The sequence below is a fragment of the Lates calcarifer genome, linkage group LG18, assembly GCF_001640805.2.
Source record: "Lates calcarifer isolate ASB-BC8 linkage group LG18, TLL_Latcal_v3, whole genome shotgun sequence".
NCBI classification, from domain to species: domain Eukaryota; kingdom Metazoa; phylum Chordata; class Actinopteri; family Centropomidae; genus Lates; species Lates calcarifer.
In genome coordinates, this window is record NC_066850.1 from 19,006,082 (window position 1) to 19,021,924 (window position 15,843).

The 15,843-nt window shown below is 38.5% G+C and overlaps 1 protein-coding gene across 11 annotated transcripts in view; it reads right to left on the reverse strand.

Annotated features, from left to right (window-relative positions):
* Nucleotides 1-6,443: 6,443 nt before the first annotated feature.
* The window catches only part of LOC108897551 (microsomal glutathione S-transferase 1), a 21,810-nt gene continuing 12,410 nt past the window's right edge, over nucleotides 6,444-15,843 (reverse strand). For 4 of the 11 annotated variants that reach the window (XM_051077630.1, XM_051077637.1, XM_051077635.1 and 1 more), the window contains 3 exons: nucleotides 7,995-8,127; nucleotides 7,416-7,507; nucleotides 6,444-6,881 (listed from right to left, as the gene is read on the reverse strand). In XM_051077630.1, the coding sequence (XP_050933587.1) occupies nucleotides 6,635-6,881; nucleotides 7,416-7,507; nucleotides 7,995-8,127 (472 nt within the window). In that variant the 3' untranslated portion in view covers nucleotides 6,444-6,634. Of the gene's footprint in view, nucleotides 6,882-7,415; nucleotides 7,508-7,994; nucleotides 8,128-8,552; nucleotides 8,615-9,007; nucleotides 9,101-9,286; nucleotides 9,419-9,554; nucleotides 9,693-15,843 lie in introns of those variants that run through there. The other 7 variants (XM_051077629.1, XM_051077640.1, XM_051077632.1 and 4 more) reach the window with 6 other exon arrangements.

Genomic DNA, 15,843 nt, shown 5'->3' on the forward strand with positions numbered 1-15,843 from the left:
GTGCTGAATCTAGTCCTCCATTATGAGTCAGTATAATGAAGAAGATATGAAACAGATTTGGGAATATTTTAATGAAAGAATTGCTAGTATCATTTTTTGTCAATTCCACTCTGTAATTTACAATCACATTGTCCTTGTTATCTAAAAACACCCAAACTGTAATTAAGTAAGAAATTGGGCTTTTGTGTTAAAGCTGGTGATTAGTAATGATGGTCTACTGAAGAGTGTAATTATCAGAAAATGATTCTTATTAATGCAGAAAAAAAACATTATGTGCCACTTCCACTCTCCCCAGCCCTCTCTAACACACACACACACACACACTAGAACAGTGGTGATGAGACTGTAAATTATCCACTGCTGGATGTCAATTGAACATTTTCATTGTTACCATGACAGACTGCCTATTGACTGGCTATTGGTGTTTCCACCTCTTCCCTTGCCCAAGGGTACGGACTGACTACATGTTTAGCATGGAGACTAATGTAGAGGAAGAACAGAAGCAGGCAAAGGGGGTTGAAATAATAAAATGCTGGGATAGGAAGTAAGAAAAACCTGGGATAAAAAAGAGAATCAGGGAGAGGGAGAGGGGCAAAGTTGGGTGCTTGGCCACAGTGTTCAATTACAGCATGCAGGAGGTTAAATCAATAACATTTAAATTGCTTATGGTAATCACCGGCACTCCAATCACTGGGATCAGCATAAGCAATCTGCTGACCCCAGCCATGCTCAGCCACAGATTGAAACATATGACGAGGAGTCAGCTGGCTGGAAGGGTTAGGCTTGATTTTGTGTGTGTGTGTGTGTGTGTGTGTGTCTGCGCGCGCGCGCGTGTACATATGTACCTGATATCATGATATTTTTGTTAATGGATAAGATATCTTATAATGGAAATATTTTCATTTCATTCAAATCTAACCCTAGTAAAAATTTGTTAACCACTAACTAAATCCATTTAACCAAAATATTTTAAGTAATGTAATGTCTGTCCCTGTGTTCCAGCTACATACTTTACCACACAGGTGTAGTTTAATCTGTTAGCACATGCCTTACCAGTTCCAAAATGATAAATATGATAAAAAATCAGTTCAGTATTCCCTGCTTATTCCGGAATCGGGTCGCGGTGGCAACAGGCTAAGCAGGGCATTCCAGACGTCCCGTTTTCCACCTCCACCCCGGGGTCTCCTCACAATTTGGGCGTGCCCAGAAAATCTCCAAAGGGAGTCTCCTAGGAGGCATCCTAACCAGATGCCCGAATCACCTCAACTGGCTCCTTTCAACGCGAGGGAGCTGGGGCTCTACTCTCAGCTCCCTCCGGATGTCCAGGCTTCTCACCCTATCTCTAAGGCTGAGTCCAGACACCCTCATTTCAGCCGCCTGTATCCGCGATCTTTTTCTTTCGGTCACTACCCAGATTTCGTGGCCATAGGTGAGAGTCGGAACGCAGATCGACTGGTAAATTGCCTTTCGACTCAGCTCCCTTTTCACAATCAAATCGCAATATAACAGACAACAAAAAGCAACTTTGAATTCTATGTATTATTATTAGTAGTAAGTACATTATACTGGTGTTTGGGATTAGTGTCTGTTAATGTATGTGAAGGAATATATACATTACTAATCAGCAGTAGTATGTTTTGGTCTTTGATATATAGGTTTATAACAACTCAGTCTGTGCACACTAGCCTTTATATTTCTCATGTCTATATAATGATAATCCTTCAATCCTTTAGAGTTGTGAAAATCACAACATAGTCTGTGATGAGTTCATAAATGTGTCAGCTGACTACACCAAAAGTCAAAAGTATTGCTATCTGTTCTGAATGGCCATTCTTAAAGACAGGGGAAAAGTCTGCTGTCATAGCCTTCTCCTGGCTGCAGCGTACTCCCCTCTATCTCTCTCCAAAAAAAAAGTGACAGAAGTAGTTGTATGAAGAAAGAAGATGGAAAGCTGAGGGAGAAGTTCAAACCTTGCACACTTTCTGAACCTAGTCCACATGATCAGTCACTGTGGAAAGTGAGCAAGGTTATTACAAATTAGAAAAAAATTTTGGACACAGTCCCCTCAACTCTGCCATCACTGAGGCTGTTTCAGTAGCTGCTGATTTGAAACTCTTAGGTTCACAGAATATTCATTGCCATTCTACTATAGAGGTCAGGTCAGCATTTAATGGGACTACCTACACAAGCTATATATTTTTGTGTAAGTTTGTGTAACTGCATGTACAGTGCCGAAAGGCTAAGCAGAGTTGTAGCCTAGCCCAAGTTTACCTGTGTTGTACTCTCTGGCAGAGACAGCTGGTAAAATGAAGGATGAAAGCAGACTCGGGTCTTTATTGCTGAAAATGCTCAGGAGGATAGCACACTGTATCTCCTATAACAGCACTATGTCTTAGCATGGTAAGAGGAAATAAAGAAAATGTGGCCTCAAAATGTCCACCTGATGGTACCCAATTGATTCATAATTGTCTTTGCCAGCCTTTAGTCTGATTCTCTCTAACCATTAATCTTTCAGGACATTGGTTGGCGGTGTACGATATAAATATCTGGCTCACCTTGGTGCCGATGGAGCATTACTTTGAAGTTGTGCCCAATTAAGCGGCTGTACAGTTAAACAGCTGAACAATAAGGCACAGGACCGATCTGAGCAGAGTACACATGATTGTAGTACAACGGGTACACAGTGAGTGGAACAGAGATATACATACAAACACTGTGGAGGCTACGTACCAACCACTAAGTAACTACATCCACATCCCCAGCCGGAATCAAACCAAGGAAACTACATGGTATGAATCTGACATATTTTGCTGAATAAATCTGAGATGTTGGCAGTGATTCCAAGGTCTGGAACCAGGTAGGTCAGGATGGATGGTTGAATGTACAAAGAACTGGATCTAAACACTAGAGCCAGGACATCCTGTGTCCTGCTTCTAAACTGTCATCCTGGATTCATGTCCTGACTACCATGAGTCAGGATGAGTATGGACACACTAACAACTTTTAATACACTGTATGGGCTGTGAACTATATTAGTTTGAAATTATTTGAACCTGATATTTTAAAATAGTGACAGTTGCCACAAGTGGAGATTGACAGAAGATCTCAGACAGGCAACAAACATTTTGCAAAAAAACTGAATATTTTGACAAATCAAATACTGTGCTAATGTGAAATGGTTGCAAATTACCATTCATTGGAGAGCTCACAGACAGAGTCCAGCCTACACTGCATGCAGTATGAGTAAGGCTCCTGGGTGTGTCTGACATTGTTACTTTTGGAGGATGGTGGAGAGTGCTCCTCCCCCTCCACCCAAGCTGTGAAATGCCTGGCTTGTCTGAGGAATGACTGACCCTGGAGGGCCAAGGGTCCCAAACAAATGAGCTCCTATAAAACTCCCCTCCTTACACAGGGACAGGACACAATGCAGACAAGAGGCTGCCAAAAGCAGCCTTCATGGTAATTTCACTCCACTATTTTACAGTGCTCTTCCATGGGTTTCACTGCTCCGTGTTGGAGCCAGTCACCTTCATGTGTAGTGTGAGGCATTCATCATATCAGCAGCTGACACATCCAAATATGTCAGTACACTTTCCTTCTTCACAACAAACACAAGTGAGCATCTGATGATGACAGTTATTCTGTATAAAAATGTTAGCAAATCGTGTTAAATGATATTAAAGCTGTTGCTGTTTCTTACATTTAGTTCAGCACTGAGGCTCTGCATAAATATGTTACACCTGGCAGAGTGCTTGTGCTTGTTTGGAAATTAAATAAAAGCTGCATCGTCGAATATGTAGGGGAATGTTTTCAGCAAAGCTAATGAAGTTAATAGCTTGAGCTGAAGCACCTTTATGAGCTGCACCTGGTCCATAAATGACTCCTGATGAGGAGCAACCCAGTTGACTTTTAAAATGCCTCCCTCTAGTGGAGGCCAGACAGGTTTCCAAAGCATCACAGTCAGGTTGTCTGTTCTGCGTCTGTCACAGACAGAGCATAAATACTACTTTATTTTAGATACTCCTACACCTCTGACTGTAGGAGTGAGTAAAAACAGAATAAAATTGTGTGCAGTAATTAACACATGTACAGTACAGAACATAAACTGTGAGTTTCAGAAACAGCTCTTTAATATCTCCCAGTCTCATATGGCTTCATTCTTTGTGTTTGTTTTATCATTTGGCAGCACATTATTACACATTATTCATCTTGACTTCAACTGCTGAGGTAATCAAAATATGATTCATTGTATCTTTGTAAAGGAAATTAATAATGAACCAAATATGTATGAAAAATACAGATAAAATAAGACTCATATTGACTTTTAGTAAAATTTTTGCTTTAATAATGAAGTCCAAATTAAATGCGGAAAATGACTCCAAATGGAAACTGAAGGTAACACCATTACAGCAAGGTCTCCACTTTAAATGACAGATGACAGGCTAGAGTCACCAGTCTGTTTGCATGAACATGAATCAGTAAAATGTTTTGTTCTGAGTGATTTCCTTTTATTATGTTTGGCTCTGGCTTGGTTTAGTTTGACTATTTCTTTTATTTTTTCACTCTGTTCCTCTGTGGTTATGTGCGTTCATTGCTTTTTGTGGTATATTTTACTTTCCTTAAGTGCAGTTGTGACTTCTGTGACACACAGTCAGGTGAGTTTTGTTTCCATTTGTGGCAAATATTGTTTTTTTATGTTTATATTCAGAATTTTGTATGTTATCACTTTATTTTAATGTAGCACAGCACTGTAAATACATGCCTGTGAAAATGAATGATGTACATCACCTCTCAGATGTTAGTGTCTCTGAACACACAACCTGACTGACTGTATAATGCTGCTTTAAGATAATTATTTTCAATTTGTGCTTTCAATAGGAGAAATCTGGTGCAACAAACACGTGCAAGTGGTTTTCAGTAGCTGATCACCACTGGACAGCTGATAAAAAAAAAAAGATAAATGATTTTGTGTTTTTGTGTCAACACTATGCCAAAGACAATAAGTAAGTCTCTGTCATTTCTACATCACATCTCTTGAATTCAGACATCACATTCTATGTTTGAAACTTTTTTTCTTGTAACATTTTGAAAGGAAGTGAAGTCAGGTGAACATCAGTGGTTACATTATTCAAGTAAATGGTAATATTCAAAGCCTACAGTAGAATCTAAAAGAAATTACTCATATTTCAGAGTAATTCTAGTTGAATGGTGTACCTGCGGATCCGTTCCACATCTGCATCTACGTGGACCAGTTTCTTGTCTTCTGCTGATTAAACTAATTTGGTGTCTTCTAGGTTTGCAAACACTTGAAGAGACACTAAAAATCAGGTAGGAAACTCTGCTCTCAAATTATTTGTCTTCATAAATAAAGTTCCATCCTTCTCTGTTATTAGGAATAAAGGTTAGGAATAAAGCACCTTTCTCATGAGGTGGAAGTAAGAGGTCAAAGGTTACATGAGCATCATCTTCAAGATGACAGCAGTGGCATAGGTTGAAAATTATTGGAGGACCTGGCTGTCCATTGTACTACTCAGTGATGGAATGTCCCTGTGAGAATTCACTGGAGAACAACAGAAAAAACACATTTAATGATCTATATGTGACATGTCAAAACCTCTTCATATCGGTCCAACATTATAGCATATCAGTGACTATATGCTGTAAATATTTATTTTACAAAGCTGATAGCAAAGCAAAGAAAGCTGACCTGTGATCTGTCAAACAACATTAACCCACAGCACACTGTACATATACACAAGAGGAGCAGGGACCAGCACAACTAGATAACACTAAAATGAACCATAATCCCCTCATTGAAGAGAGTAACAGACATGTCAGATGTCACTGTGGTCAAACATTAAGAAAAACAAACATGGGAAGTTGCATTATTCCCCAAAATGTATCAATTAATTTGTAACTATAAATACATGTACATACATCTACAGACATGTATTTCTTCTAGACCAGGTGAGGTGTGTAGTTAAGAGTTTATATTAAGTACAAGATAAAGAATGTGCTTTTTACCTTGTTTTTTGCACAGTCACCGTGAACAGACAAGTCCAAAGATCAGTATGATATGAATGAGTGGAATTCAACCTAAGGTTGTGTAACCTGTTGGACGAGGTGTTACTGTTACTGCCAAGTATGGATGGAACAACTTTACCTCAGGTTTATTATACAGAATACTTTCCAAACATTTTAAAGTGAATATGGCCATAATTCTGGGCGGGCTACACCTATGGTTACATTCATATCTGAAAACATACTGTAATGTTTTAAGTAACAGGGTGGATTTAACTCATTTTCACATGAATGACATGAATACATAGCCACACTGAACACCTGTGCTTTATTTTACTATATTTTTGCAAAGTAATTCATAGCTGCATTTGAGTTTTAGAACCTATTCCATTACCTTGAGAAGAAATAACCCAAACACAAAGTTGATTTATTGAGTTTATTAAAACTAAATTTTCCATTCACAGTTCCAGCAAGTTACAGGGAGGGCAAAAATGAATACAATGGCTGTTTAATAATCAAGCTCATAGAAAGTGAAGTAAAAAACAAGTTCAGGTATCATAGGAATGTAAGCTTGTGTAGAAGAGATCAAGGTCTACTGGTCCAGTTGTCATCTTTAAAGGAGGACAACTGTACTGAGCACCCTGTAAGCCATGGAGAAGGTGACCAGCATGCCCAGCATCCAGGACAGACCCCTGCTGGGCTGAGGCAGAGCACCAACGTAAGCAATGGTGTGGAAGATCCGCGAGCCAGTGAAGAGGCGGAAGTGAAGCAGAGCAGTCGAAAGTTCAGGGCCACTCAGAGCGTAAAGAAGACCGATCACCACGAAGGGGATTATGTTCTCCAGGTCATTCTGATGACACCTGGAAAAACAACACAACAAATAGTACAATATACTATACTGAAACATACTATTTGATTTATTATAGTGATAATAGTCCATCTGTTCAATATGTCAGTGGTCCCAAACAAATTCAGTATAACTGCATTTTTAGTAGAGTGAGATCCCCATCGGGATACAAATTATGGCAACAAGTCCTTCATCCTAAATTACCATTTAGTTAGTCTTCAGTGCTGGAGTGGAAGGCAGCTGGACTTCTTTTGAAAAAGCAACAACTATCCCTTTATGATGTGATATGATATGATAACCATTTCAGTTAAGAGCATGACACTGTGGAACAGTGGAAACACGTGGAACTTTTTGTATGAAAGCTAGTGGTTAAAATAACTGTTTAATGTAGTAAAACTTGTTTTAGCTGCCTCACTCCAAATAATGTAAGTGCTTATACACTTCAAAACCAATGTAAGTAAAAAAAGAAAAAGAAAAAAAGTCATGTCACTCTGATGAATTATCAGTGTGGTGGCAACATCTGCATTTCAAGACCAGGTCATCTCACCTTCGAACTCGTTCTACATCTGGATGGGCTCTCAGAAGCTTCTTCCTCTCTTCTGCAGGTTTTCTGCTCACATCTTCATCATTAGCAAATGCCTAAATCGTAGAGATAATACATGCATTGACACAAAGTCTGAAGTGTTTACCTCTGCATACCCGAAAGTTCAAGAGAGGTTCAATACTATAGTGTAGAAATGCAAATACATGAAGAGAATACACAACTGTCGTTCGGTGAATATAATAATTAGTTTGATTTGTGATTTTGAACTTATTGTCATCATACTTTTTTTTCTGGTCATTCTATTTAACAGCCTGGGTTGTGCCTCAGACTGTGTGCATGACTTTTCATTTTGTAGTACTGTAGAACATAAGACATGGTGGATTTGGAGGGTGGAGTTTTTTCTCTTCTTCCTCTTTACCAGGATGAAAACCAACACAATTCTTTGAGGCTTTGAAGTTGTTAGGAGACTAATCTAAGCTAAACACATCCAGAAACCCTGTGCATACAATTATGGAAACCAATGTAAAACAAGACATATCTTGTAATGAGATGACAGATAATGAAGGCACTATTGTGTCTTACCCCTCTGGTGAGGCGGTAGTATGCAGTCATTGGCGCCATCAGCATCATCTTCAGAATGACAATAGCAGCATAGGTGGAGAAGGCCATAAATACATCATTCTCCATGAGCTTTTCCATCTCTGCTGGCTTACAGCTAGACAAAAAGGAAGAGGCAGGGCTTAGTTTTCCACTCTGTTTCATACAGTTTAAATTTCACATGATTTAAATCCATCTAGTTTAGAAATGAATATCCAATGCTCACAATCCTAATAAAACAACAAAGATGAAAAGTCAACAAATTGCTGACAAAAGTCTTCAAAAATGTTCCTTTAAACACAATAAACTACTCATACACTGTTATTGTTAAGGGTATACTTGTGTTTTAGATCTACAAAACAGAGAGCTGAATACTGTCTGAAAGATAATGTGAACACTCAAAGCTCTGCTGACTGATCAAACTACTTTTTAACTGTGTCTGTGGTTTTCAAAGTCAATTCAACACTCAGGGAGCCAAAAATCTATGAATGATCTATAATCAAAAATATACAATACAATTTACATGTTAAGAGTGTGACTTACGTGGTGTGGTGACTCTTCAGAAATGGAGCAAGCCTGGACCTGCTGCACAAAAACAATCTGACCTGTCACCCAGAAACACCCAGAGGTGGGGCAATGACAGCACAGAGTGTATGAGTGTTACATAACAACCACATCCCATCATACCGATATAAAGAAATCAAAACGCGCTGCACATCTCAAATATTTTTGATGATAAATGACTTGCATTTGATTGTCTTTAGATTTCTCACCCTAACCCTAGCCACTGATGGTCTGATGCTGTTTACTCTCTTTCCTTGTTCATAGACCAACGTAAGAGATCAACAGAAATGAAACAAGCAGAAAGAAAAAATAATACACTACTCTGTTAGCATCTAAAACTTAGCAAAAGACAGAACAAAGTCAAAATTGCCACAAACAAATGCATTTAATGAACCTTGTTGCCATTCTCGTTATAACTTTCTCTCTCCGTTTACCTTTAGTACTTATTTCTCTCTCCGTGTTCAGTTTCCGTTTCATCAGTTTACTTACTCTATCAATGTCTGTTCGTTACATGCATACAGTGTCTTTTCAGAATAAAGTTCCGTGTAGACAGGAAACAACTAAATAAGAACAATAATAATATAACAAATGCATAACATATTAAGTGGTTTTACATGCAAGATAACACAAATGATTCCCTTATATGAAATTACCCTTTATAGAGCACTATGTACACTACAAACTTTACTGTTTTACCTTCCCCTTGTACTTACCACAGATACATTGCTTATTGGTTCACCTCTATTGTTCAGATTTTTATCTCTTAGATGTCTGGGCCCTCCATCTTTGTCCAACACAGTCTCTTGGACTCCTCCAAATCTCCACACAGATCTTGAATCCAGACACTGTCGTAGAGGTTTTCCCAAGTCACCAACCACTCAGAATTTTCACTAGCCATAAATTTGTAATTGAGAAGTTACATTTTATTTAAGTAAAGTTGACTGGTGTGCTACAATTGACTTGAAAAACTAAATATACAACCTTTTTAATATAAATGACCACTGTTAAGATCCAAATCAAGATGATATGAAGTACCAGTAAGTACCAGTAATTAAATACTCTGGTGAGGTATAGCTCCTTTAGCATGAAAACATGCAACTGATTAGGGCGAAGACAGAGTCCCATTGTCTTGGGAGGATGAGTCTATCAGGGGAGAATGACTTACTGTCCATATCTGTCGCAACCACACTTGACTGACTTGCATAACTTGTATGAGGTGCGATCAAGATAAATTCAGGTTGTTTTCCTGCAAGGAAGGTTTCAAGTCTCTCTGCATCAACTTTCTGTAGAACTGCATGCTGCGCATTTTTGGCACCAATGGTATATTGGTCGCACTTAATTTGTCTGAGCCTTGTAATGCAATAAAGCAATGCAGACCATTAATGAAAGCATCTGTTGACAGATCATGTTTGCAGTGTTGGAACTTTTTAAACTTCTGGGGCTCCCAGTGGGAGTTCCAGAGTTTCCTTTGCTGGAGGGTTGTATTGTCTTATCCCACAGCAGTGGATGGGTGAATGTGGAACAGATGAGAAAGGAGCTGCACCACACCTATAGGGCCAGCACACACATAAAACCAGACACCTACAAACATGCCATGTGTGCATCTGTCTTCTGATTGGCCATGAAAGCATTTACTAAGCCTACCTGTGACTTGTGGGTGACCACTGGTGAGTTTCTGACATTTAATATCATACCTTTGCATTTGACCTGTGTTTTACCAAGTTGTGTGCGATAGGTGTAACAAGTCCTGACTGGCTTGTTGATGCATATTTATTAGGTCAGGTCAAGATTTACATTACTTTTGGGTAAGGATTTGTATTTAGGATGAGATGTAGGATTATTATACAATTAGAAGAAGTATGGACTTGAGTAATGCTCAAGGATCATGAATTGGTGTCACTTTAGACTTGACTTGACAAAAGACTTTCAGTTTATTTGGGTGATGTCATTGTGTCTGCCCCTGACTTTGCCACTCAATATATCTAAAATCTAAAATATCCTGAGCAGATCTTAACACACTTGGTCCAGTGTGGCCTTAAATTGATGCACCAGTTCCAGTTCTCTGTACAGTTAATGTGGGAAGGTGAAAGCCATGTCAGAGTGGCCACAACCAAAAACCACCTAAGAGAGAGCAATCTCATTATTACTTCAGGGTTAAGGTTAAGGTTATATCATCATTATTTCAGGTGAGTTGAATAACATTGATAATCTTGTTACAATCCAATGTTCTGCTGGAAAACCTTGGATCCTGACATTCATGTCAGTGTTACTTTGACACGAACCATCCACCAGCGTCTCGAGATAACTTCTGTTGTGAATTGGCGCTATATAAATAAAATTTGACTTGACTTGACTTGACCTAAACATTGTTGCAGACCCAGCACTGGAACAGGTTAGAGACACTGTGCAAACCCCAGAAGCCCATAGAATTCACTGCCAATGTCTTAATGTTAAATGAATAACATCCAAACAGACATCGTCTCTGTGAAGCTGCGTACAACCTGTTGTAAATTGATGTTTACAAGATGCAGGCTTAACTTTGCTGCACAGTGATAATTTCCCTTGGATCCCTTGATGTTTCATTAATCCAAAAATAATTAAATTTAGACCACCAAAACAATGTATATAATTTCCTGCATAATGCAATTTACAACTTACACACAATTCTATTTAAGAGTAACTCAGTTATTATTATTATTATTATTACTGTTGTTGTTGTTGTTGCTGTTGTTCAAATAGAACCTCCAAATTAATTTTTATGCATAATTTTATATACACTCACACAAACAGTATGTCAAACATAAAGTTTGTGACTGTCTGCAAAGTATGGATCTCCATGATAATAATAGCAATAACCAGTTTACCAGTTGAAAATAGTTCATTTTTGTCAGGAGCTACCAATGATCAATACATTATCATCACGTATCATGAATGGAAGCTAAGCACCTCAAATGGATCTAACATATCAGCAGCCAGGCATCACCTTTGTGCAGTAGATTCCCTAAGTATAATAATGGCCTGTGATTTCCCACAAGAAGTAGTAATGGCAAAAAGCTGCATTGATTTCTCACCAGCCCTGCCAGTAATTGGGATGCTGGCTGTGATACGCTGCCATTGATTTCTTCTGGTAGCCAGGTTTTGCTGCTGGTGTAGGACAACAATGACTAAATAACAGCCTAGCCAATGATCTTAATGCCAGAAGCCACACACAGCTATTGATTTCATTACAGAATGCCTCCTAGGTTCAAGGAACATACATTTTTTTATTGATCAGTGGCGGTGTCTTACACATTACTTGCAGCACTGTCACATGCAGCCAATCAATGGCAGCAGAATGCTGAGTGCATTGAATTGCATAGGTACAGTGGGGTGCAATAAATTTGGCAGCATATAATCAGGGCTTGGAAGGTGACCCCCAACTGAGAGAATTGATAAGTGGGAGCATTTTTGCTGCAACCTGTGGGATAAATTGTAGATACAATGTGATTAACTTGTTCAATGGGGCTACATTTGACCCTATTCATTCCTATCTCTGTGGCCCAAAGCAGCAAAAAAAAAAGAAATCAGACCAACACCCAGGCAGGGGAAACTTCTCAGATCCGATTGTAGTAATGATGAGTTGGGGGTAATTTGTTTGGCGTGAACCCCAGATAGATAAATTGTATCAATTGGATGGGCAAACAGCACAATAATGGACAAAACTATAATACCAGTGTTGGTTAATTTTTGTTGAACTGGAACATAATACAGTTGCGACCAGCTAATTTTCATGGGTTCTGGAGGGATGGGTGGAGGAGGGGCTTTTTTATGATTTAGGATATCAAGATGAATACAAACATGTCAACTATACATTTATTATTATTATTAGTTGAATTATAATTAGTTAGTTATTAGTATAATTAGGAATGCTGACTCAGCAGTCACACTTTTTAAACAACTACTTTGGCATACTTTTAACTAGAAACTTAATTTAAACAATTTCAGCTATTAAGCTTACATTCAACTTTTGATGTCTTGCATAGTTTTTGAATAATCACAGTTTATATTTAATGCTCATTTCTGGCAATTTTTGAATTTATAATGAGTGTACATTGGAGAGCCCCTCAGCTTTTTCTGAAACATTTGTGCTTCTGCTCTTCTCCTGCCCACATCTTTCACTCCTCCACACAATTTATACCTTCAATCGTAGACATTTTGTGCTCTGTCACACTGTGCGACTAGTTAAGCCATAGCGTTACATTATTAATGTAAGGCCTGTAATACGCAGCAAGGTTACTGACTTATCAGAGTAACTTCAAGAGTAGCCTAGTGATGTCAGGTGTAACTTCCCAATTAACCCACACTACAAAAGTGGCTAGGTTCTACTCGGGTCTGCTGCCATGTTAATTAACACTCGCGTCTCTAAACTGCTCCGAGCAGGTTAGGTTTGTGGTTTCCTCTGTGTTCCCATCCTGTTGACTGAAAGAGGCTAACTCTGTAGTGGGAGTGACTCCACTCTCCACTAAAAACTCAAAAAAATGAAAAAAAAAAATCAATGTTTATTTTCTTTTCCTGAAAGACAATATAATGCATATAATACTACTATATACAGTACTAATGGTGGGAACTATCAATGCAGACCACTTTCTAGAAAGATTTTATATTTTATCCTGACTTTTTGCCAGGTGCACTTGCTGAGGCTGCAGCTGAAAATTCTGTTAAAGTCAAGTAAATACTTAACACGTATCACATTCATATAGTACAGCCTAAATGCACCAGGCAGAACATCATAAACAGTGAGTAACAGGTCATTTTTCGGAAACTGTGACCCACATGTTGTCTATAATCCAAGTACCCTAATAATTATCACATATATTTTGTGTACTTACATCTCATATTACAAATTAAGATTGCAGAGAACATATGATAAGTCTCCCTGGCTTTGTTGACACACACAGCATGAGAAAAAAAAAAATCTGATTCTGACAACAAACAGGGGATAGACAGGACTAGAAACACACACAGGAGATAACTACAAATAAGACACAGATGTGGCTGAAAAAAGGGAAACAGAATAATGACAGGAAATAAAACACCAGCAACAAACCAGGTCAAATAATTGCAAAATAAAAGGAAGTCACAACAACCACAATGAACATGAGGGAGGGTGGATTTTCAAAATACAGCCAGATCACAAGAAATACAAGTGAAATACCAATCTCTGACCAAAACTACAGAAGCTGCTGCTCACCTAAAATAACATCACTGCACCTGAAGCTTGCCAAAGAGCATCCTGACTCTCCACAGCACTGCTGGGAAAAAGTTCTGTGGTTTGATGAAACTAGGGTTGAACTGTGTGAGGAACATGCAGCTCTACACCTGGTGTAAAAAAGGCTCTGCATGCCAACATGAAAACATCATCCTGGTGAGGTGCTGTTCAATTCCATACTATTCAAACAGTTCTTATTCAGCATTATATTACTGTTATTATCATTATTGTCATTATTCATTGCCAAATGAAAAATGTTATTAGAGTTAAAATTGTGTATTTTAGTTATGTGGCTAACCAACACAGTTCCTTTCTGTCTCACTAACTGTTCAACCTTTGCACTTAATAATTATTATTATCAAGTGTTTACTATTGATTTGTACATGATATTAATAATACTGTGGTGGATTTCAAAAATAACAACAAAGGATGAGGGTCTTCACAAGATCTTTTATTTATTCAAAAGATCAAGGAGTCACTTTTCAGCAGAAAAGATAGACTGAGGGACAACACCCTGAAACTTTAGTTTTTATACCAACGGGTGGAACTATCTTATCCCTCCCTTAGCCATTTGATCCCTCTGTAGTATCATGCTAATACAATTTGATACACTAATGACATTATGTATTTCTAATGAACCTGACCATACTCAGTGGCCCTGTCTGATGCTCAAATCATTACCAAATATGGCTTAGATATCTGTGAACAACAAGATACTTGCTCAGTGTTCCTGGCACAGTTAGGTGCTTTCTAAAGGCTAGTAGCATAATGGTTTTTGGCTCATGTTTGAGAATATTTCTGGTAAACAGCACTTTGTATCAACACACTAGGTCTCATTAACCTGTCAACCAAAACTGATGAGTTCTGCACAAGGTCATGGGCCGTCCTGAATACACACACACCCCTTGTGCTGGATTAGAACTGCCCAAATTAAAACTGATGTGACTAGGCCGAGTTGTGCAACAATTTAAGATTGTATAAGTATAATGGACGTAAAAATGATACTTTTATGTGTGAATGTATGTTGCAAGGTGAACATTGAGCACTGATTTTCCACCACAGTGTCTGCACTGCTAGTATGTTCTTTTGAACATCACTGCCAGTATATTTGAGATTCAGTGTTTCCTTCAGATTAAACTACAAACTTAACTAAAGACATGCCTTGCAGATAATCAGCTCAGATAGACAGATAGATAACAGTCTCTCTTAGAGACACTGCAGCATTCAGATGAATTCATTTTGTGGTCAGACATGATCACACAGACCAAATGATCATTGAAACTACTGGTTGAGTCAAGTGTGAGTGATATTATTGAGGAGTAACCTTTGAATTAGGGACTGCTCTGTTGAGTCTAACATGCACTGTGTCCTGATATACATTCTGTGTGTGTGTAATGGTTTTCCCTGATGGGATAGCCTGCCCTGGTGCTCCTGGTGTTGAGTCTGGCTGTCTACAGACTTTTCCTTTCTAAATGGCTCTTAATGAAGAAGCTCATTAAGGATCAGCGGTTGCTCCACACTCTTAATGAGGGCTACACAGCTGTTCATTAGACTCAGGCTGTTGGGCTTTGTCTTTTCACCAACCACTGATAGCAGTTCAGTTCAGTTTTTCTGTAGAGGTGGATGATCAGTTAGGTTAATACATTTAATATTCTTGTCACTGGCATGTTTGAAAAGAGAATATCTCATGTACCATAAACTATGTTAAATGCGAACTGATAAGATAAAGTTTCTTGTTCTCACCAGCATTCTCTTTAAAGACAGCTGATGGGCAGAGATGGATGGAGAATCTCAATGAGTCATCCCTGCTTTAGGTTCTATGGGATTCTGGATGTGTCATCAAGCCGCAGGTTCAACAAAACACCTTACTTAGACACTTTATGTTGTTTTTTATGTCTAAACTGAATTCCAGGCAACTATAAATTAAAACTGGTCACCTGTCTGTAGTTGCCCTGCATTCAGCTCAGAAATAGTTTGTGATGTCAGTGGTAATAAAGCAGAGTGATTCCAAACTGTAAAAAG